This window comes from Gymnoscopelus braueri, assembly GCF_963280865.1.
Source record: "Gymnoscopelus braueri genome assembly, chromosome: 17".
NCBI classification, from domain to species: domain Eukaryota; kingdom Metazoa; phylum Chordata; class Actinopteri; order Myctophiformes; family Myctophidae; genus Gymnoscopelus; species Gymnoscopelus braueri.
The window spans coordinates 20,698,771-20,724,479 of record NC_137617.1 but is presented as its reverse complement, the minus strand read 5'-3'; the positions used below and the strand labels follow the sequence as shown (position 1 = coordinate 20,724,479).

The window sequence follows — 25,709 nt, the reverse complement described above, 5'->3', positions numbered from 1 at the left end:
CTCTGCACCGGCTGCCACCCTTTGTAAAAATCTGAGAGTGTACAAGGTGCAACCAAATGGACCTTTTAGTTAAATGAACACTCAGGATTCTACAGTGCGACGATTCCCGTGTCAATTTGGGTGTGATGTGAGCAGAGGCAGACAGATGTGAGGCAGTAATGACAGGCTGAATGGCGTGTAATTCTCACCCCACAGACGGCACCTCTGAAATGGAACACCTGGACCTTGTACAGACAGACATTTGTTGTATCAAATCAGTCATCGTATAGGCAAGCTACGTGACCGTGAGACCCGGCCGTGTGTGGCTCAGTTCTTATATGGCCATTTCTCAGGTTTGACCTGGAATTGGTTGACTACCCGGGGGATTTGGATCAGCATTTGTGAGGTGGTTATTGCTGCTGCTGGGATTTCCAAGCCACACACACACACACACACACACACACACACACACACACACACACACACACACTCACACTCACACTCACACGCACACGCATACTGTGTGTATGTATACAGATGTATACGTGCACACACACTCCAGCAACATGTAATGGAAATGGAGAACACAGGCCCCTGCAGACAAATAATAACATTTAATTGAATTTCCCTCAGTGAGGCATTTTAATCTTTTATAGGCTTGTGTGAATGTGTGTTTTTTTTTTTCCTTCTTCTTCTTTTTCCCCCCCAGTTTTTCCTGTTCATGCTTACGTGTGTGCCGGCGTGCATGCACACGCATGCGTGTTCCTTTACATTTGGATGCAGCGATGCATTCGTTTGCATAGAATAAGGTGATATATTGTCAGCGTGTATATGTTATCGCAACTCAGCAGCTGCGCAAGGGGATGGGTGTGACACCAATTAGTCTTCCCCTGGCTTGTCACAGAGAAGGCAATAGCCTGGAAAATGTTGACTGCCTACTCAACTCATACCAGACACCATGGCCTGACACTGTGTTCATCCCTCCTGAGCAAATAAAGGGACTCAAACCATCTTTTTTGTTTAATGATGTTGCTAATTTGTATGCTTTCTTTTTAATCGTTTTAATTGTTACTTTTATTAGTTACTCATTGATCATTCTTATCTTTGGTAATTTTTCAATTGAAGTTGTGCCATCAGTGCCTTTCAAAGCAAATGTAGTTCTCTACACATGGTCTTTATTAACCACTTAAATCCTTGTGTCCCCCAGGGGTCTGTAATAGGCCCCATCCTTTGGTCCCACTACACCAAATCTCTTCGCCCAAAAATAGTTGTGACACTTAGATCGCTTAGATCTGCTATTTTTGCTGAATGCTTGCCTATTATGAGATGCCCACAAAAAGGATGCTAAGGTTCAAATAGTTAACAAGCTCAGTCTGACTAATGTACAGTATGTGTATTTTAGCATTGTATTAACTAATAATAATAGTCCATGAGCCGGAGCCCCAAAATTGAGCAATGATTATCGAAAGAGTGGGCAAAACCATACCTATATTAAATTGTTTATAGGGTCAATATAAGTAAATAAATATATGATAACGTTTCCACAGGAGCAGCTTTTTCATATTTATCACACATTTTGTTATTTTCCCCATACATACTTAAAATATGCAAATTAGGCATTAGGAAAATATGCCCGAATTTGCATAACTTTCCAGAATCAACATTGGAACATTGGACAAAGCCAGAGTCAACATTCTTATTTCATTTTGTTAAGATGTTGGAGTCAAAGGTTTTTAACGAGGGAATATTCAATATCTGGCTCAATTTTGGGGCTCTGGCTCATGGACTAAATGCCTAATTTGCATATTTAAATATACAATTTCAGAAAACTTGTAATACGATAAATCATTGTCTTCATGTAAGTAATCAACTGGGGAAGTTTTCATTATGATACCTATTTTTTTTTAAATGTCACCTGTCATTTACGTATGGGGAAAATAACAAAAATTGTGATAAATATGAAAAAGCTGCTCCTGTGGAAAGGTTATCATATATTTATTTACTTATATTGACCCTATAAACAATTTAATATAAGTATGGTTTTGCCCACTCTTTCGATAATGAAATCTTGTCTGGCTCATGGACTATAATGGGTATTAATAATGGCCTCTGTGGGGGAGTCCCTTATGGAGAGAGAAATCCCCTTTACCTTGCTCTTTATTCATTCTGCACAATCTCCAATATCCATTTCAACCACCCATGCCAGAGTTGGTCTGTCTGTAAAGGTTTCTTGAAATAAAGTTTAGAAACGAAAATGTTGGGACCAGGCGGTTTCCCACTTCTTTCAGAGGTGGGCAACCAACCAAGTCTTTTTGATTCACCTGAGATAAGGACAGGCCTCTTAAGATTTAGATAAGGGGCAATTTGAAAAACTAAGATAGTATAATAATTGTTTTATCTCATATTACTCAGCATTAATATCTTAATTAACACTTTATAGACGTAACCACTTTAAGCCCTATATACTTTGTCATATGACAAATAGTGAGAAAATAGCAGATGTACAAGCTCACAAAGCCTCACATAATCTTTGAAGAAATTCTACATGGCCAAAATAGGGAGTAAATAGGGAGAAAAAAAAGAAAGCAAGATTCCCAGCCGTACGCTCAGCTATCCTCCTCTTTCCCGTTTCCTTGCCTTTCCTCATAGATGGATTGCAGTAATTAGGTCCCCATCGCCTTAACATACAGAAACCGACCGATTATACTGTTATGTATACGTGCACACACAAACATGACACACTTTCAACCTCCTATCGTTAGCATTCAATACAAATTTGTTTATTGATAATAATAATAATAATACAGTAACAATAATAATAAACAGGAAAGCAACACAAAAATACATTTCCAACACAGCTATCGGCTGCACAGTTGTACAGTACATGGCTAATTAGAGGCACAAGTAAGCCCTGTAAGAAAATGTGTTGCTCTGGTCTGTCTCTTCATTCTCCTTCAACTCTGATTCTCTCTTTTACCCTCTTCTCTCTCTCTCTCTCTCTCTCTCTCTCTCTCTCTCTCTCTCTCTCTCTCTCTCTCTCTCTCTCTCTCTCTCTCTCTGGTTGTGTATCTGTGAGGGTCCTGCTCTGTTCGTAGCTGAAGACACATTCATCAGCCACGGGGGATTCGATAACAGGCAGTAGATAAGCCTTTAACCCCATTGTGTTAATGATGAGGGTGGTGAATAATGCTCACGCTTTGCTTTCTATCGCTTTCCCTCACGCCTGCTTTTCCTTCCTCCTAGCCTCTCTCTTTTTGTATTGCACTCTCTCCTCTCTCAATCTTTTCTCTCCATCTCAGTCTTGTTACCCGCTCCATCCCAATCTTTTCTTTCTGCCCCCCGCACCCCCCCCCCTCCTCTCCTCTCTTACTGCCAGAGGTTGGCGCTGGTGATGAATTATTGCACTAGTGGAACTAGCAGAGCAGCAGTTGTACATGTCACTGTGCTTTTGGCCGGGGAAGTGGTGCCGTTGCAGAGTCCGTGGGGGGACTGACAACAATGGTGCACATCCCACCATCTCATATACTGTTTAATTGACTGAGATGCCCGTAGATGTTCTCTTGTCTTTGTTTCCGGTCGATGTCAGGACGAGGCATTAACTCCCAGTGACAATGTCTGAAGTGATTTAATGTGTGTGTGTTTGAGTGGGACATCCATAAGATGCATCATTGTAACACTCCTCAAAGAGTATGCATGTTTCCTGAGTCTTTTAACATTGCATGATCACGGCTCCTGTGTTCCTTCAGGGTTTCAGGGCGGAACTGGACTTTTGTAAAGCGTGGGTTTCGTCATTCTCCTCTTCTTATTAATTATTGATGCCATCAGCATGCCTGCCTGGCAGATATACGTCTATGACGGCTGTGTGGAGGAATGCCGGTAGATTTTGCAGAGAGGCTTTAGTAATCTACTCCTGCGGTGCTCTGCTTAATTCAGTGCCACAATTAACACACGGATAGATTATTGTCTATCTGTTGTATTGGTATCGGCGCCAATCTGGCTCCTACCCGGTTTGATAAAGTAAGCTGTATTAATAATGCTGATGCTTAATTCGAAGCCACAATTAACACACAGATAGCTGTATTTGTATTGTATCAATGCCAATCTTGCTCCCATCCCCTTTCATGAAGGAAACTATATAAATGCCAATGCTTAACTCTTTGACTTGAAAAATCATAGAATATTTATCTCCTGTATGATCGATCTGTCGCGATCATCCGTTCCATAGTTATTGGCAGTTGAATGTAGGTTGTTTTCGCCAAAAAGCAACAGAAAGCAGAGGCAATTTTTCTAAATCCATTAACATGGAAGTGAATGTGGCTGTTTTTTTTGCAATCATGGGATTTGCTGATTTCTTTGCTTCACTGGGAGTCAAAAGGGGATTCATTGGTTAGCGAACAGCGCCATCTAGCGTAAAACCACTGAAAAAACGAAATCTTGTCATTGGCAGTCTGAGCCTTAGGATCTCAAATCCAACGCTTGACTGCCATTGAACGTAATATTACTTCATCGTGGTGTTTTCAGTGATTACGCTAGAGGGCGCTTCTTGCCAACCTATGAATGCTGCTTTGTGACTTCCAGAGAAGGATAGGCCCGGAAATTACGTTAATTACAAAAAAAAATCTCCCACTGCAATGTTATCAGATGGAAGATGGCGGTTACAATTATTTTTGTCCGTTAGATAGAAGAGACCCTCGTCCTCCCCCCAGACAGCTTTTGTTTACATCCGTGTCCACATTGTGGGTTCCGTGGGTCTCCGTGGGTCGTCAAAATAAGGTAAAAACGCTGGCAGTGGTGGATTAATTACCTGGCAGTTAATGTGTTAAATAAAGGCAAGGGAAAACCTGTGTAATCAAGACGGCAGAATGCATTCCTATAAGCACAAGTTTTCACATGCACAATTCAGATATAGATTTGTAGATGTGGGCCTGGGTGGGCCCCAGCCAAAAAGGCTACTAAGTAAGCATGAACAGATGGATGACAAAGTGACAACAAAAGCACTACTGGACCCGCTTTGGCCCTGTTACTGCAATGTAGATGCACTTGGCCAGTTCCCTGTGTGGGTGTGTGTCAGGGTGGCGCAATTAACCGAAGTTCTTTCTTTTAATTAATCTGGTCTTCAATAGTCCTCAATTAATTAATAATCGCAGCCTCTTGGCAATATTGAAGCGCTCAATTTAATTCTCTACCCTCACTGAAGTAAAGAAATAAATAAAAAAAAGCAATTACATGATTTGGTTATCCCCCAAATCTAAATCAGAATTAATAATCATGACTAATAATCTTAATCACAGTATCCAGAGAAAATGTGATTGCTTGTTACTGTGCTGTAATTGTACGACCCCAGTGTGCGGTTATGTTGGCGAGGAGGACGCAGGAATGGAGGGTGCTGCCGCATGGAGACTGATGGGTGAAAGAGATTTATGGGTTATGGGCCGGCGAGAGGTCTCGGACCGCTGTATCATTTTGTATCTCGCTCTGTCATGCAAATTATCCACAGCCAGCAACTCATGATGAATTATTTGCCAAGCCTTTACTTTAATGACAACCCCGCCCTCTGAAGCACGCGCACGCTTGCAAAGTCACACACACACAGGAGATACACACAGGCACAATACAAACAAAAAGACACTTGCATAACAACTCACAGAAAGCACTCGTGCATGTGCAAAAGTGATCTAAAACACAGACATTGTGGACGAACACACACGGTCTGTAATACGTGTACACGTGCAATTTTCACTGCTGCACCACCGACGTGGTGGCTTTGCTCAGAGCTTAGTCTGTCATTTCTGTCGAAGAGAGATGAGAGAGAGATAATAAAACATCGAGAAAGACACAGATACTGTACAGGACAGCCTTGAAGAAGAAAAAAACGACCTTAACACTGACATGGTCACTGATATGTGCACTTTCCAAGATGGACACTCCACTCACAATTAAGCCTCCAGTCTTGTAGCCAGCAAGTGACTGATGAAAGCAAGAGGGGGAGAGATCAAAGGGGGAGAGGGCAGGGCAGATTGAAAGGAAAGAGCAAGGGATGGAAGAAATAAAGGAAGGAAGGAGAGCAGCATGGGTCTACATCAAAAACGATTAGACGTGGAGAGACGTTTTCTTCATTTTTGTGGTGGCGCAGCGTCTCCCAGCACTATTAGCATTTTAATAACGCTGAATGATTGCAGTTTTAGAATATTCAAATAGAGCCATAATTAAGATGAGCACGGCCGCGGTAAACATGTAAATAAGAAAGTAGGCTACACAGATGTGTTCTCGACAGGCAGGGACTTCCCCCAAGTCCTTGTGGTGCAATTTCCACATACAACTAGCCCCCCCCACCCCACCCCCCAAACACACACTGCCCTGAATTCAATTTGACTCTGTGTACATTTTCCTCTGTTGCTTTCAATATGTATTCATTTCTCTTGACTGCTTACTCTGGGTATTTGCAGAGCACGCTTCCCCTCCACTGCCACCATCACTCCCTGCTTCACACCTAAGACACACACACACACACACACACACACACACACACACACACACACACACACACACACACACACACACACACACCTGGTTTGTCAGCGCAGCGAGAGGCTTGGTCCCCAGGTGGGAGTCTTTATCACAAAGAAAAAGCACAAACGAGCCAGCGTCACTTTCAACGGCTGACAGTAGGTAAATGGGATTTCCACAAAAGCTGAAAACAAGATGTGAAGTTATTAAGTGCAGCGAGGAGTGTATTTATTTATTTATTTGTACGTTCAAGGCACCCACTCAGTAAGAAAATAGACCAAGGGGGTCTCAGGGATAGGTGGGGGGGGGGGGCGTGGAGAGGTGATTGTGGGGGGTGCAGTGAAGCATGGCGTGTGCGTGTGCGTGTGTGTGTGTGTTTGGGTGGGATGCAGTGAAGCGTGGCGAAAGAAGAGGTGCGTGTTTGAGGGAGGACTCACCAATCGGCTGCTGTATTTGATACTGCTATTTCACACTCTCTGAACACACACTGTGACGAGCCAGATAAGCCTCCCTCGGCCCCGTCCCCCCCCCACCCAGCTCGCTCCGGCTATTACAGCCAAAACAGCGCTCCGGCTCGGTCTCCACAGCAAACGTGTACTTTTATTCCCTGGGTTGCCTTAAAGCAAATGTGAAATCGAGGTGGCGGCTATCTCGCATCTGTTTGCCCCTGCTGCGAATTCAGTGATGTAATGTTAAAATCCTCTCTCTCTCTCTCTCTCTGTCTCTGTCTCTCTCTCTCTCTCTCTCTCTCTCTCTCTCTCTCTCTCTCTCTCTCTCTCTCTCTGATGATGCACATACAAACAGGGAGCTGAGGGGTAATCAAATCTGCATTAGGCTAGCAGGATAATTTTTGGGTTGTATCCTGCCGTAACTATGTCATCTGTCACTAACTCTGCATCTGTGGCTCTGCCCACCTCCATACCTCACTTATTACCAATCTGTGCCCGTGCGACCATAGACCTCATATCTCAAAAAATTATATAGTGCTTTTATATGTACCCAAATACCCTTTACATGGGGGGAGGAGAAAGAAACAAAAAAGGAAAAGGAAAAAGGCTATGACTATGATAGAGTAAAATCAATAAAAACAGTAGAACGGGGGGGGGGGTCATATTGAAAAGGTGGGTTTTGAAGGATTGGAGGGAGGGTGGGGGTTTCTTTGATAGTATTGGGGAGTGTATTCCAGTTTTCCACTTTCAGTTTGTAAATTGTACAGTAGGCCTGACCTCGACTAAGTCGACTAGTCGACTGGTTAGTCGCGGGGGGTCCGAGTCGACTAAGTGTCTCTTAGTCGACTCTAGTCGGAAAAAAATAATAAAAAAAAATAAAAAAGATTAAGGGCCAAAAATGTTTTAAATTGTTTTTTGGCCAAGTCTACGCCTGCAACCACACGTAACTTCCACTTTATTCTTCTTATTCCTCGTCTTTGTATTGGTATTGTTTGTGTTGGAGCGCCTCAGTGCGGCTGCAGAGTTCATGTGCAACCTCTTCCAGAGAGAGATAGAGACACTAGAAACTCTGCTGGAGACAAAACAAACTGTGTAGACTTGGCCCTTTGAAATAAAATGTATTTTGGCCCAAAAAAAAAAAAAAAAGTTTTTTATTTATTTTTTTATTTTTTTATTAGTCGACTGCCAGTTGACTATTGGCAATTAGTCGCCAATTAGAGTCGACTAAACAAATCCTTAGTCGGGGACAGGCCTATTGTACAGATAACATTAATATTACATTTTTGCCCCATATTTTGGCCACTATGTTGCCCTTGTTGGCCACTGTGAACCCCCATTGACGCAACTCTTCTATCTCAATGGCTCTGGAATTGTTTCGCTGCTGTTTATTTTAATCAATCACAGACATGCTTTGACAGAATTGTTCTGCTGACAGACAATGGACAAAGTGTGGGCTATCTCTCTCCATTAATTAATTGCCATCTGGTTGTGTTTGTTGTAGCTTAATATATTTGTGTAATAACAGACAATACACTGCAGTAGACTGTTGTTTATTTTCTGACCGTGATGCCGGTGTGTAACAGCAATGATGGACAGCATGTACGAAGGGGAATTATCTGCAGCCAACCTTTCTTCAAAACGGTACATGGTACGTTGCTGACAGATTGTAGAAATAAAACAATATCATCGAGTGTAAGACCAATCACACATGATGTTCCGTTGGACTATACACGCCAAAACGTTTTAGTGAAAAGAACGATAATTCCCATTCCCATCAATACTGCCTCAGTTTGTGTTCGCTCATGGACAGTTCAACACAACCTTCTCCAAGGGAAAGAGAACCAGCAGCATGAACGTTTTTATTGTGGGACATAAGGAGAGAGTAACTCAGAATCATAAACTCTTTTATTGTCATTGTTCAAGTGCAACAAAATTGAGGTAGCAGCTCTCAAACTCAGTTTTTTTAAAAGACAAGACATAAAAAAAGTACACTCCATATAAAAACAGGTTAAAATATTAAAACTATAAACAACGTCACCATTTATTGCACAGTCGGTCCATATATTGCACATCTGTCCAGTCCATTTACATACTGCGCAAAATCAAGTGTTCTCATGTTTGTGCTGTATTTAGTGCAACTGACAGCAATGTGTATAAGGATCTGCTGCTTATAAGTCATTAATTCAATCATAATTAAATAACATTTTGCATTCATAACAAATTTTCCCACGACTTTTGCATTTCAGAAATAATACTGCATTGCGTACTACTATATCTGTACAATATATGTACATGATCAATATAGATTACACTCAAAGGTAATGGGTACAGTAGGGAGGCTGCCCAGCGGTGTGAGGGAGGTACGGGGGGGCTTTCATGTAAGAAAGGGCAAAATGCCCGAAGGGCACCTTTTTCTATTTTCTTTTCAATGCACAGGATGTGAGGTAATCATCCCTGGCACAAGGGTGACTGCCCATGCTAAAGCCTTTGTCCAGCACATCCATACATAATACAGCTGTTTTCTCCTTCTGTCTGTCAGCCTGTCACCTCATGCCTCCATTAGCCTTTTCCCCCTCTCTAGTGAGCCTGCTGCCGCTGACTAATAGCTTTAATGACAATGTGAGTAGGACCTCTAATCAGCCACGCAATCTCCCCCATTACTGCTCCCTGCAAGACTCTTGATCGTCACCAATCACTTCCTCCAGCGTCGCCTTTTGTTCACTAAACGATGCTGCCAGGTGGTATTTATGTCCTCCTATAGGTTGGCTGGTGTTATGTCGACTTTAGTGGGATCTTTGCGGAATTTCAACTACTTCTATGTTCCAGTTTCTTTTTGTCTTGCTTTTTTATTTTGTTATTTTCACACAGGCAATTTCTTTTTATGTTCACTGAGACTTTTTCATACCTCTTTAAAGCCATATGTGATAAGTGTTGAATAGATCTATATTCTGATAGCAATAATTGCTATAGAGTGTTTGTTAAGTAAAAGAGTTCTCGCTGTCTCTCTTAGTAAACAGAAAATACATTTTCAGGTCGGGATGCCAACTTTATCCAATCAGGATAGAGAACTCATACAGGATAAACAAGGATAATTGGAAGTGCATGACAAAGACGTGAAAAGACACAATTTAAACTGGAACACTATCAAATTGAAGCTGATAAATGAGTACTCTCTCATGATTGGATGAAATTGGCAACCCATCTAAAAATGTATTTTCTGTTTAGAGCTGGAGAGACGGGGAGACCCCTGTTAATGAACAAACACTCTAGTCTATAACAATGATTACTTTCAGAATATAGAGCTTTTAACTTTTTAACAAAAAAACAAAAATATCAATTACACTACCTTTAAGTGTATATGTAAATGTATATTTAAAAAAGTAAAGAATTGGAAGGGGGATCTATGATGCATCACATTCCCCTCCTGTTTGAGTGGAAGCCTTGCCTGACTTCCTTTCTGTCACAATATTGTACTGGTAAATGTAGTCAGATATTTTATTTTATCTGAAGTGATTTGTGTTTTTCACCTCTGCTATTCTCTTTCTTTTGTTGTCGTCCCCAGCCCTATTGTTTATATTCTATTCATGCACACAATATTGGTGAGATTGAAATTCTCTTTTTTTGCTCCAGAGAGGACCCTTGTGATTGTTGTTGCCGTTTTCTCTTTTTTTTTCTTTCTTTTTTTTCTACGAGAGAACCCATTTCGAGTGGTTCGATCTCTAGACAATGCATAACGATGTCGCTTTGCAACAGACATGCTCAGATGAATTATGGATTGCTCTGCATTGTATGGTGTTGTCACAGAGCCACTGTCAGATTGTGTTTCTTAAATGGCTCCGCTAAAAGCCCAGCAAAGTGACCCCGAGAGACCTTTGCGTGGAATTTTTGGTTACACAGTGCTTACCGGTGGCAGTGGGGAAACATGCTGTAATGCTGGAAGAGTGACAACGAAACGGTTTTACTGTTCCACAACTGCCTCAAGGGGGGCCTCGGAGAAGCAGCTTACATGCTTAAGGTCTGTATTGTACAGTGGAAGCAGCACAGGGTGTTAAAAAATCAGGGTCAGAGATGAGGAGGTAATTAAGTTAAAGATCTGTGTAGACAGCCTCCAGATATTCTATGACAGAACTACAGTAGCTGTTTGTTTCCAACTAGATTGTCTCTTCAGCTCACCACGATCTAGTCCCTGAGCAGTGCTTGAGACCTTGAGACTGGAGGGTGTCAGGGTGACTTAACATCAGCTAATGAGATCCCTATACTCCAACTAGACTCTAGGCAGGTTAACCCGGCTCACTTCCCTTAGGCTACTCTATGCCCTTGATATATTCAGCTACAGTAGGTGGGAGGGGGGGCTAAGAAGCATATCCATGCACTTAAGCCCTTAAAGTAATTACATCACAAGATTACAGGTGTAAAGGAGTGGGTGGAATTATTTTGTGTACTAGCTTCCCAGGAATTGCAGTTACTTATGTAATAATGAGAACAATATACCTCAAAACAAAACGTTTGAAATATAAACGTGTGTACAAAATAATAAATAAAGACGTGAAGTGATAGTGCCTGTGTAATGGGAGCTTATTATGACTGACATGGTTACACGCCTATTCAGCAGCCTGATGGCCATAGAAACGGTCCTGTAGTTTATTTGATGTTGTGATATCTCTTGCCTGATAGTGGCACCGTGAACGGATTTTGGCTTGAGTTGTAAGTGTGTGATAATCTGCTTAGCCTCGACTACACGGCACGCCTCTTGGCATTTATGTCCTGGAGGGAGGGAATTTCACCTCGGACGATGTGCTGGGCCGTCCGCACCACCCACTGTAGCACTCAACTTATCTAGACATTATGCGGAGAGGCTGCACAGTGTTTGAGAAGTGTATACAGTGTGTGAGATCTCGTCAATGGGATTTCTTCTGTATAAATAAAGACCAAAAAAAAAAAAATACAATAAGAAAAATGCCAGAGTCAGTTGGACTGGACATGCAACAGACTCCACACTGCCAGCTCCATAGTCCCCATAACAAAGTCTGTATAATGTGCGATTGAGCCCCATGGCCTCCATGTGTGAATAGAGCAGGTCATTGACCAGCAAATTCACAGTGAGTGACTGGGCATGTTGATGATGTTTCTATGGGACTGGCGAAGAAGAAGACAAAGCCGAGGAAAGAGGAGCCTCCCTGAGGAGATTGGAAAGAGGACAAACAAGTTGATCCTTTGCTGACATTTTTGAACAAGTGAAATATGAACTAGAAAAAGTGCTCCTCGGAGCACAGGTCTCCGCCAGGTCAGGTAGGTTATTGTGGCCTCCTGGTGGCGCTATAATAGGCCAATGTGAAAAGGGTGGCATTTCTTCCTCGGCCTAGTGGGAATGTGCATGCATTCATGATTTGAGGCATTTTGTTCCAAAAATTTGTTTTGCTAAAGTAGACCTGCTGGTGGCGCTATAACAGGGCAATGTGAAAAGGGTGGCATTTCTTCCACGGCCTAGTGAAAATGTGCGTGCACATTTTCAGGGAAATCGCACGCCGCGTTCATGATTTGAGACATTTTGTTCAAAACGGACCAATCCTGCAAACTTTGGAAGCCAACCTTAGCCAATCAGGATGGAATATGAAATATCGGACAGATGCGTCTTGATCACATGACTATAGAGATACTGTGTACCGATTTGCGTGATGTTTGGATAAAATCTGAAGGATTATTATCCAAAAATGTATTTGACATAAGTCGGCCTCCTGGTGGCGCTGTAAAAAGCAGATGTGAAAAATGCAGTGCAGATGTTTTTCCTTGGCTTCTAGGGAGTGTGCGTGCAAAGTTTCACGCAGATCGGTGCAGTTATAGTTAAAAATGCAAATCGGCCTGTTATAGCGCCACCATGAGGCTGATTTGAAAAGTTTTAAGTGGCATTTCTTCCTCGGCCTAGTGGGAATGTGCGTGTGCAATTTTATGGAAATGGCAAGCTGCGTTCATGATTTGAGGCAGTTTGTTCAAAACTCACCAATCCTGCAAACTTTGGAAGCCAACCTTAGCCAATGAGGATGGAATATGGGAAATTGAACAGATCCGGGTTGATCACATGACTATAGAGATACTGTGTACCGATTTGCATGACGTTTAGTTAAAAGCTGTAGGAGTAATAGGAAAAAATGGGTTTTGCACACATCGGCCTCCAGGTGGCGCTATAACAGGCCCATGTGGGCAGAGGTTCTGAATTGGCATCCAGGGAGTGGGTGTGCACAGTTTCGCAGCGACCGGGCCAACGGTGCCGGAGATTAGCTGCTAACACACAGACAGGACGGACAGACACACACACACACACACACGGACGGACGGACAGGGGGCAAAACATACTCTCTCGCCATGCCTTTCGGCCTGGCGGAGACAATGATGAATGGGCAGAACTAAAGGTGTGTTTGGGTTTGGGTGGGAGACATATTGGACGCAGCAGAAATACCTGGACACACCATAGATAATAATAATATATAGTATAGATGAGTCATAAGCTCTCTACCTCCCTTGTTCACAGCCACCTGCTTTGCTGGAGGACCTTGTGACCCTTATACTGTATGAACCTGTACATAGCATCTGAACAATTCTGCATTGGGCAAACGTGCCCCCAAGGATTGACTATTATGACAGTATATACGCATGCACACATGGACGATCACACGTTGATTAATTAGACCTATTTGATCCCATGGGGGATATTCAGCTTCACCCAGCTAATTGCTGCCCAAGTGGTCAGCCTTGAGCGTGGGAGGGCAGTTAGGGGTTAAGTGTCTTGCTCAGGGACACTGCGACACATTGCCGGGGCCGGGAATCGAACCTAGGACCTTCTATTTCAAAGGCAGCCTCCCTACCCATTCAGCTATGGCTGGCCTGGGATGTGGATCCTGGGTGTGTGCCATAATTATGACCACCAGTAACACAACGTGTTGGTTTTGCAATTCAAGAACTCAGTTACTTAGTTATGTATTGTAAATATGTAATATGTAAATATTTCTCTGTTCCTAATGTTGCCACATATCTAAAAGAAAATCCAGATGCATTTGCACTGTTTCTGTTTATTTCCTACTTTTTGACAAGGCACACAGGAGAAGTTTCCAGTTTTGTGTGTCAGCTCGATCAACTACTGTAGCGACATCGACATGGCAGAGATTCAGAGAAGGCAGAAAGCATTCAGCCTTTACGTCATGGAAGTATTCAAATTATTTTTGAATTTATTCGTGAAAGGGATGAGAACATCAAATGCAAGGGTGTCAAGTGTCTGTCAGGTTCAGTTTGAAGAAGCATCTCCAAGCCAAGCACAGCTCCACAACACTCCCTCCAGTAGGTTTCAGTGTACACTCTGGATTTTGTTTACTTGTAATCAAAACATAATCATAAAGTGCTGTAAAGGGGATATTGCGTACGTCATTCCTGTTGTCAGCCCTCAGAGTGAAAGATTATGGGCCATAGACTAGACTATGCAATGACGATAGTCATTACATTCAAAGTGTACAGGAGGCTCAATGAGTAGCCTTCACTCCCTCTGGACAATATAACCAACGAAGAAATCGCAAAGGGGTTTCGATTTTTGGTAAAGTAAAATGAATCTAATAGTATTCTAACTAGTTACTTTTCTCAGGTAATCCTTTAACTAATTACTATTTAATGGCAGAAATCTTGTTATAAAACGAGTTACTTTTAAAAGTAACATTACCCAACATTGATTATGACTGAATATACTTGCATTTACACATACATGCTGTAGACATTAAGGCATAATATACACAAGCATATTACACACAAACACACGCTTATTTGGCTGTAATGCATATTAAAAAAGTGTAATTACACAGTTCCTGGTGGAGGGTCCTCTCCTGAGAGGTAAAAAAAAAAAAATCCATTTTAAAGTACTTTGAGCTTTAATTTCAGCTGGTTCACTCAGTCCTTCAGTTCTCATGATAATTACAGGCCTAAATTCCCTTCTCTCACACACACAGTGCACCACATACTTTGGGGTTACCAAGAAGTCACAGGCAGCGTTCGCATCGAGACTAATGTAACCGATGTTTCACCCCCTTCCGCGTCACAGAGTGAGTTTAGTGATCATCAAATGGGTGTTTTTTCCCCCTTTGCTTTATGCTTCCGTTGTACATTCCTTTGTGTTTTCATTTGCTGGACTCAACCGAGGAACCGCAGGACTTAACATATGTAAATTACTTAGAGCAGTGGTTCTCAGCCTGTGTGTCTGGAACACCAGGGAGGTCCCCACATGATTTTTTTTTTGGGGGGGGGGGGGGTCCCCAGATGACAGTGAAGTGACAATTTAAGGAATTTTAAAACCTTTTTTAATACCTAAAACAAAAAGAAAGAATGAATGAAAAAAGACCATTACTGCATCAGAAGTAACAACAAACTATACTATAAAAACTGGTCAAACATTGGCCAAATTGTTAATAATATAAGAAAGAAGCAAAAAAAATATAATAGCAGATTTACTAGCTCACAACGCCTCACAACACAATATTTATCTGTGGAACCGAGTCAAACTAATTGTAATGCCTCAACTCATACAAGTCCAAGTGCTTATCAGGGTTCAAATATGATTATTTTGGTGGGTCGTGGCCTGAAAAGGTGGAGAACCACCGAATTAGTGCATAGTAAAGGCTGACTTTCTTAAAACCTAAAGGTACAAAACAACGTGGAAGCCCCCTTGGCTAGAGTTCTCCCCTGGTCATGAAATCATTGCATTCTGAGAAAATTCACAAAATACACAACTTACAAAGTTGTTGAAAATGAAAACTTGTATTTTTTGTTATATATACGCACACACACACACACACACACGTACACGTACACGTACACGTACACACACACACACACACACACACACACACACACACACACACACACACACACACACACACACACACACACACACACACACACACACACAAACTGCCTACCCATGAAGCCCGCTCTATTTGTATGAGTCAGTTTTGTGTTCAAATGGTGGAAGTGCTCCAAATGATATTGCTTCAGGCCCACCCGCAACGCACAGCAGGGTGGTCTTCATGCCGTGTTGCCCTTGCTCACACAGTATAACCACAGCCCACAGGCTTTGACTGCAAATTAATTAATCCTGAACATACAGTACTCTAGGTGCAAACACAGTTCCCAGATCATCCATTTGCATCTGTATTTGATTCATTATTCAACAGTCCAGGGTGTGCCACCGCTGTCCTCATGTCTTTCTGACTATTAATATGAATGTGGGTCACATTTGTATTCTGGTGCTGCGCAATTCTGCGCAAGAAACAGATTTGATGATTCAGTGCTATTTTACGATGCTGACATTGTGGCAGCAACAGTAATGAATACATACTGTAGCTTGGAGAGAGTGGAAACTGGGAAGGAGTGGGGCTGTGTTCCTGTTCTTTGTTGTGCAGATATCTGGGAAGACCGATGCACAGGCTACCATCTAGGGCTGGGCAATATGTTGATATAAGTGATATGAGACTCCATATCAGCTCCGCAGCCTGTGAATGATCCAAGCACCACCGAAGAAGAGTACACCCAGAAATCACGTGATCACAAAAAAAAAAATCAAGGCACCTTTCATGATTTATATATATATATATTTTTTAAAACAAGCCACATTCAAACTACCATAGCTCTGGAATGGAGGCCGAACAATTTCTTCCCCCGATTCTACCGGACCCCCCGTGAGGACGGCAGTCACGGAGAATATTCCATGATTTTTTAAAGGTACAGTAAAATCGCAGTTTTTGCTGGCAAGGGGACCGGAGACGGATGAATGAATTCCTGGCAGTGAATAGGGAGAAAATAAGGAAGGACTCACATCTGTGCAAACACACGGTCATGCATGCTATTGGACTCATCTCTTCGCTCGCACATAATCAAATACACACCTGTGCGCGCCCATAGCGTGGCGCTTAAGATAACGCCCTCAGTGTGCAGGAGGCAATTGAGAGATGAGGCGAGTGAGTGAGCGAGAAAGTGTTTGAAAGATGTGTAGTTGAGTTTATACAGCAGATTGGGGCTTGGAGGGAAGTTTAAGGGTGAGTAGACAGTATGGATTTAAAAGACACCAATATTAAACATCTCGATATTTAAAATGGGGAAACCAAGGCATAAAACTAGATCCAATGTATGACCCCTGTCATGCGTTGGACCCGAAACTGACGTTAACAAGTTCACAAGAAGTAAAACTTCTTTGACCATAGGCCTATCTGGGCAACAGACATGGATATTAAAATATTCTCAAATCAGTAGCTTCTATATACCAGAGCACATAGGATGGGGAGGGGGGTGACATTAATCTTTAAAGTTGGACTCCAAAAGTTGAGTAATCCTCAGCTGGCATTTGCCTGCATTTAAAAGTATTTAAAAGTAGATCTAGGAGAGTTTAAATAGCTGCAATGGGGAAGACGGAGATCACCAAGAGAGGTGAGATCATCAGTCCATGTCTCGGGCACAAATAAAGGCACGGCTGCCTCTTAATTGTTTCCTCTCTCTTTACTTTTAGTACGCACTCTTCCTCTCTACTTTTCTAACCCTCCATCTGTCTGTTTGTGAATTTAAGAGGCTTTCTTAATGTGACAGCGGTCTCATTAAGCATTGAGATAGAGCTAATACGAAGGCATTGCTATTCTGCGTGGAGCCGACCACTGCCATTAAGGGTCGCTTTGCATAACGCTGCGTAGTTGTAACATATGCATCTGCTCGCAGCACCGCTCGGACAGAATGACAGGTACATCGTGCCTAATGGAACACGGTGCTGCACTTATAGTCTTTAAACTGGGAGCAGTGCGGGCGGGTGGAGGGGGGGGGGGGGGTGGGGGCAGTGCTGAACTTAAAAGTGCTCCCACGATATCCAGGCCTCAATGAGAGACTGAATTTATGTGCTGCTTTCTATGATGTAATTTTGTTTTCCATTTATTTTTCCCTTTCAATGTTTTATTTATCCTGATAAATAACTTAATTAGGGTTATTCTTTTCCTGATATTGATTACCATTTTGTTTTGAGTATTCTTTTATATTGTACACACACACACACACACACACCCCCACACACACACACACACACACACACACACACACACACACACACACACACACACACACACACACACACACACACACACACACACACACAAGACATGGACTCATGTGGACTGGTCGTTTCTTCTCCTCTTGTCTCTCCCCCTTTAAACTAGTCCATTAACGCTGACATCCTGGCTTGGTTGAAAAGAACACTTTCAACTCTGTGGAAATGACTGATGTCATTGACTGTTTAGGAGTCTTCTATGACTTTTATTTGGCCAGGCTAGACCACTCAGGGATGTCCTGTTCTACACAGCTCATCTCTCACACAAAGACGTTGGAATTTGGAATGAAAATGTATGTTCTGATTATTGTTAATTCATCTTATGTATACTATATTTACAGGTAGCGTTGAAGTCACAATATGGTTGAGTTTGATAACTATAGCTATTTCAATACTATAGCTATAATGGTTTGAATGCAAACATGAGTTTGTCTGAATGTTAGTGTCATGCTTCAGTATGAATTACTTATTGTGTGAGTTCAATGGTGAGGGTTGATTGGTTAAATTAATATATCTAGACATAATTACGGTGGAGTTGAATTAATAAACTCTAGTTCCAAAACAACTCCCACTTCTCTTATTACAAGCACTAGTGCATACCCGTGGGGGGATATGCGCACATGATCTGGCAACCCGGGAGGCAGTTCGTCCCATAGCTCGCGGGGCCATCCCACAGCTGGGCAGGCGTAACCATGGCAACATTATTTTTTACATAAAAACGCGAATAAACAGCTGACAGTTGGGGAAATCGAAAAACGGGCTTCGCTATTAGGTGCACATGGTAATGGTAAATGGCTGTGTGCAAATTCAGATCAATTGCTCCAGTCACTGAGGAGAACCGGGCAGAACAATTTTGGTCTCACCACCCTCACACCACTAAAGAGGTTTGTGAAATTATAGGAGGATGGCCATATGTAAATTGGCAAACTCTTCCTCCTTTTGAGGGAATGATTCCGAATGTCTTTCTCTCACTGACAATTTTGCCTCTTGAAACATGTACTGTGGATTACAACAGCCCATGGTAATGCAGGCCATAAATAATGTACCCTGCTCAGCTTGATAGCTGGACATAAGTTTGGCGTTCAAAAGGCGTTTTATACCGCATCATTGGAACAAGACGTCTCACAGCGATCCTCTTCTCATGTAGAGGTATTTATCTACGTCTGTGACCAGACGCACCGGTTGCTACAGACACCTGAAACCCTCTTTTGTTTGAAGCAAGTCTGTTACATTACCATAAAAAAAGAAATAAAAGCTCAAGAAGAGTAACCCAAATCAATCCACCGAAACCCTATGCAGTGCTTTACTTAAAGGGATAGTTCACCCCCAAAATGACATTTTTTCCTATCGATTAGTCACCCCATGCATGGAGACTTGATGAATATTTTTTTGTTTTTCTCGCATTCCTAAGCCAATAATTTGATGACTGGCATCGGTTCCGGTATAGGAGACACAAAGACATTGTGTGTCCTACCGGAACCGCTGTCTACCGGTCCGCTGGTCATCAATTTATTGGCTTAATTATATCCATTCATTCAAGTCTCCATGGGGTGACTAATTGATAGAAAAAAAGTATTTTTTGGGGTGAACTATCCCTTTAATCTCAATCTCTCTCTCTCTCTCTCTCTCTCTCTCTCTCTCTCTCTTAATTAACTCATTAAAACGGGAAAGTGTCTGTCATTTTAGATTTTACTGTTATTCAAGCTCACAGTGCGTCACTTCGTGCCACGCTGCGAGCTTGTACATCTGCTATTTCTGAAAAATCTTGAAAGTGTTTTAAAACACAAATCTTCTCTTCTGGGGGTCCCTGGCACAAAACATTTTCAGATGGCGGGCCGCGGCCAAATACTTATAATTTTGGAGGTCCATGGCACGAAAATGTTTGATAACTACTGATTTAGAAGACGCCCTCAGGTGTAAATGGGTTAACTCTCTCTCTCTCCCTTGCAGGCGTCAAGGCGGTCTTCTCCGGCCACTACCACAGAAATGCGGGGGGCCTCCATGACGGGCTGGACATGGTGGTGAGCTCAGCCGTCGGCTGCCAACTGGGCGAGGACACGCACGGGGTGAGGGTGGTGGCGGTGACCGCCGAGGGCGTGGTCCACCGCTACTACAGCCTGGAGCAGCTGAGCGCCCAGGGCATGGACGATGACCTACGCAAGCTGCTGCTTCAGCAGGCCTGAGTAGGCACCGTCAACAGCACTGGGAGGAAACATAGGGAAAGGTGGGAGGCGTGCTGGTGTAGCCATTTGGTGACCCCTTATCATACGTGCATTTCCTGTGTCCCTCCATGATTCTGTTTAGTAGCTAGGACTACATTTACCGTTTAGATTTCCCCTTTTTATGAGGAGGAGGATAGGGAGAAATGAGGGATAATTTAAGCCAGTGGTTCTCAAACTGGGACAAAGCGACCCCCCAAATGATATGTATTGGCCACGGACCCCCATCTGAAAATAGGTTGTGCCAGGGACCACCAGAAGCAAAGATTTGTGTTAAAAATCTTTGCCTTTTTTTTAAAAAAAAATAAGATTTGCAGACATTTTCAAGATAAAAATAAATAAATAGCAGATCTACAAGCTCAGAGCGTGGCATGCGGTGCCGCGCTATGAGCTTGTATATCTGCTATTTTTGAATAGCCAAAGTATAAAATATGGATAAAGGGGTCAAAATGATAGTGACGCTTTATTGACAAATTTTGCTGGTGACCCCCTGGTACCCCCCCAAGGACCCTCACTTTGAGAACCAATGATTTAAGCAGCTGCTTCCTTTTCAGCAGGGCACAATCAGACACTAGCGAATTTGAGGAATGTATATTTGAGCAGTAATGAAAACAGTTGTCAAACCTTGATGGCAGCAATATAAACTGTGAATTGAATTGAAGATTTACAATTGATTCTGGCACTACTGAATGTTTTTGCAATAATTACCTTGATTACCCAACAGCTGGTATCTCTCTAGTTCTGTCTGAACAAAGGCGACAGAGAGCGGGCAACAGAGGCCTTTTACAGAATGTGTGGAGTTGGGTGGTTAGCAGTGATTTGTGAGGGAACGTGCTGCCATATTGGACCAGTGACAACACGAGATTGGAAGGAATGGTCTGTGATTGTTCGTCTATAGGCTATTCAGCTATTTTCATCCGGGGCAGATTTGAATACCGTTAGCAGTGATTTGTGAGGGGACGTGCTGCCATATTGGACCAGTGACAACACTAGATTGGAAGGAATGGTCTGTGATTGTTCGTCTATAGGCTATTCAGCTATTTTCATCCGGGGCAGATTTGAAAACCGTTACTTACATGGGGTCAGGGATTCTTCGCATACAATCTTTTTTTGTTAGAACTGTATATAATCTGTATGTAATTGGTATGCAAACTGTTGTTTTAATATGGTGAGGTATTGAAATAGATGATTAGAAAGACCAGGCAGTGAGATCCTCCAACATGGCAGCATGACCTTCGTTGGAACAGCATTACAGATTTGCCAGAAAAAAACTAAATAAACAGTTGAGTGCTAAGCCATAAATATACTACCTCTTCACAAGGATGACTCACTGATGAGTCAAAAAAGCAGGAGGTCGGGTCAACCTGTATGTAGGACACTTACTCATAACCATTATTACCCACTATTCAACTATTCCCTACTGGTTCCGGGCCTCTATTGAATGCCTGCTGTCTTATTGTATTCAGGAATCCAACATTCTTAAGTAATGAACCTCCCGCAATGTCTGTACGGCGTAAATTGTTTGAGTTTAATATGATACACTGTGGCATCATCACATGTCTGTGTAATTTAAGCCTAGTTTATTCTTTGTCTTATGAACCGAGTCGTTCACGGAAAATAACGATTTCAATTTATAGACATTTATTTTCGGTGAGCAACGCAGTCATACAACAACAAAGTATAAATTAGCCATTGGTCTGACAGAGAGAGAATGTTTTCAGAAACCACCTTTAATGGTCCTAAAATAGCCGTTGTGTTTTGTGCTAACTGGTGTAATAATATTTTAACCATACTATGCAAGCTCACCTACTGAACGTGTGTATTGTCATGTGTACCTTACTTGACCAATATACAGTATAACCAGATACCTGACTATATGCCCTTATACCTGGTGTGTACCCACTACCCATGTATATCCTTGCACTTGATGTACTGTATACCCTGCTGCAGTATGTAGCCTAAACCCCTAGTATGTTGTGGTCATGCTCTAGAATCTTTTGAAGTGTTTGTGTTCGTGTTCATGCTCTAAAACCCTGTGACAAGTTTGTGTCGTGCTCTAGAAACCTTGGAAGAGTTTTGTTTTCATGTCCCGAGTACCCTAGGAAATGTTTGCGCTCAAGACCTAGAGCCTTGGGAAGAGTAGGGAAAGCCTGACAGGTTTTCATCTTAGACCAGCAGGGGCCCATCATATCGGTAAAAAGATGTGTGGCTCTTCGCTGCTACGCCATCATGGGGCCCAGCGGTGTCTGCAGTCATCTCATATTATTCCAACCAACAGCCACAGCTGCACGGTGTTAGAATAGCCCACCAGCTATAGCCAGCTTGTGGTGCTGAATGTCAGTGAATGGGAGAGATTTTAGGCAAGAAAGTGATTTTCTCTGCGAGACCCCGCTGAATTGTACCAATGACGCCCACCCTATTCGCACACAACACACATGCACACCCACACACCCACACACACTCTAGCCAACTGGGAACTCAAGAGAGTTGTCATGGCAACGCTTTCGCAACACGTGTGTGTGTGTGTGAGAGAGAGAGATAGGGCAGAAAAAAGTGTGTGCTTAGGTGCATGGGTGTGTCTGTGCATGAGGGTGCGTGCGTCAGTGGGGTACTAGAGGTGATTTGTCCGTCAGCGAGGCAATTAATGACCTCATTTCACCCCGCTGATTCTGGGTCTTGTCCAAACCCTCAGTGTTATAGAGGGTCTAAGTGTCTGTGTGTGTGTGTGTGTGGCTGGGAGGTACTGAGGAACGGATAATGACTGTGATGTGTGAATGACAACTCGGTCCATCTCCTTCATTTCCTGTCTGAGACGGAACCTCATGTCCTTATCTATTTTTACATCCAATCCTTTGCACTCTCAAGCTCCCAGCTCAATCACATTGTCCTTCTATTGCTCTTTTATGTGTGATTTTTCTGACTCAATTAGTTCCATGAATCTAATGGCACACACGTTCCTCTGTTGACTTCTTCCGTGTCTTGAATTCTGATGGCCATATTGAATATCCTACTTGTAACACTATCGATTGTATTTTTATAATAAATGTTGATTTTTTTGAATTATCATTGTTGTTGTTTTCTGAGTGATGTCTGTGTTTGTGCATTTATACATTTTCATTACAGGCATATACTCTCACACTCTTTCTCCTTTATGCGCACGCACGCACGCACACACCCGCGCGCACGCACACACCTGTAAACCTTGACATTCGATCCCGTCTCATGGCTGTAAAATTGCAACAATTTGTTTAAAAAAAACGCTGCCTCTGTCGTTCCGTTAAGAGGACGTCAATGCTCTTTTGCAGTAAAAGTGCAGAAGGAGGTAGAAATTGCAAAGCCTTGCAATATTTTCAGGCAGGGGGGATGGGGTGGTTGGTTTAATGAAGAAATGTTGCGATGGCAAAAGAGCCGATTCCCTAAAGGAACTCGGAGCTTTGTAGCCTCCCTCCCTTTCCCTCTTAGTGTGGTTTCAGGGGATTCCTTCTACCGAGGCTGATGAAAGCTACCTCTTGTTTATTGATCCCATGCCCTGTCTCTGTGTACCTAAATCCACAGTTTGTGTGTGTGTGTCTGACGGTCTGTCTAGATCTGTGTGACGCATACACACATACAGTACATTATGCAACCACCACACACACACACACACACACACACACACACACACACACACACACACACACACACACACACACACACACACACACACACACACACACACACACACACACACACACACAGAGACTCACATGAAACGCACACTCAATACCCACAGTGCCGGTTGCCAGTTTGCTTTTATCTTTCTGCTTCTCTGCTGATGCCTGGGGCCTACCTGGTGGTAGCTGGCTTCCGCTGAACCCTGGAGCCAGCCTGACGGTAGCTGATGGGTTTCTACTGGGTCCCTGCTGAAGCCTGGAGCCCGTCTGATGGTAGCTGATGGGTTTCTACTGGGTCCCTGCTGAAGCCTGGAGCCCGTCTGATGGTAACTGCTGGGCCTCTGCTGAAGCCTGGGCCCGGCCAGGTGGTAAGTGCTTGGCCCAGGGCTCAATCTGGTTTTGCCGATTTCACTGTCGGATGTTAAAGTAAACGCTTGGTGAAATTTTGGTGGAGAAAATAGTGAGGATTGACAGGATCTTAGACAGATCACAGTAGCACTGTCAGCCATCTTGGTTCACTTAGTAATGTGTATGTGTAGTATGTGGGAGATGGAGATAGATAGATACTTTATTCATCTCAGAGGTAAATTCATAGATACTTTATTAATTCCAGAGGGAAATTCAGGTGTCCCATAGCACATACAGACCGGTTAAAAAACACTAAAAAGGGACAAATGCTTTAGAAACATCACAAAACATAAATAGCATAAAAAGGTGTCGCAGGGAATAATCTTTTGTTGTTGCACAACATGAGCGGCTGACTAGCTCGCTGATTGCATGCAGGGATGTTCCGTCTCATAAGTGAACCACATTGGAGACACAAAAGGTAAGCTCATTTCCCGTTGGTCTTTTTTGCTTTTTAGGGTCCTAATGGAGCAGAAAAGCCCATTAGCGAATCACTTCCAAACCAAGAGGCTTTGAAACCACAATGGTACAGCTCCACTATGGCATGCGCTGCATATTCTAAGACAGGTCACAGGTTCACAACTCCAGGACCCAGAGTAGGCTACTGACAGTTTTCTATTCTACTAGGCAGACATGTGCATTCACATGGTGTCTCTCAGGTCTAAATGGGTACGTGGTTAGAAGGCTAGAATGAAAACCAGGGCTGCAACTAATGATTATTTTGTTAGCGTTTATTCTATCGATGACTTGTTAAATTAATAATCGGAAAGCATGCAACAGAACATAGCCGATCTACAAGCTCACAACGCATCACATTGAGATGCATTGTGAGCTTGCAGATCTGCTATTTTCACTATTTCTGAATTTGTTTAAAAACGTTTGGTGAAGAAACTAAACATTTCTAGGATTATTTCATTAAAAGTAATTTGCATCACTTGGGAGTTCAGAACCACTATTGTAGAATTCATGCTGTTGGCAATCTATTAACTGAAATAGGTCAGGCAACCAGTTCTAATACATAATGCAGTTAAAAGTCAAAATGACATGTTTTCAGACTGTGACGTTGTACCGTCATGGACAGCTGAATTACATGGTCTGAGAGTCAGAGGTGCAGTTACTGATAGATTGGAAACAAGAGTCAGGCTGGAAAAGTTATTTCCTTGCATCAGTTGATTTGCCTGCATAATGTCTGACTCCACTTTTGTTTGGTTCGCTCAAATGTCCTTTTGTGTGTGTGTGTGTGTGTGTGTGTGTGTGTGTGTGTGTGTGTGTGTGTGTGTGTGTGTGTGTGTGTGTGTGTGTGTGTGTGTGTGTGTGTGTGTGTGTGTGTGTGTGTGTGTGTGTGTGTGTGTTTACACGCTCCAAGCCTGGAGGGACTCTG

At 42.8% G+C, this 25,709-nt stretch overlaps 1 protein-coding gene across 1 annotated transcript in view; it reads left to right on the top strand.

Annotated features, from left to right (window-relative positions):
* cpped1 (calcineurin-like phosphoesterase domain containing 1) overlaps positions 1 to 23,318 on the top strand; it is a 62,095-nt gene extending 38,777 nt beyond the window's left edge. Inside the window, exon 6 of the mRNA XM_080456269.1 lies at positions 20,002 to 23,318. Within this exon, the coding sequence (XP_080312395.1) occupies positions 20,002 to 20,234 (233 nt within the window). The 3' untranslated portion in view covers positions 20,235 to 23,318. The remainder of the gene's footprint in view (positions 1 to 20,001) is intronic.
* The last annotated feature ends 2,391 nt before the right edge of the window (positions 23,319 to 25,709 follow it).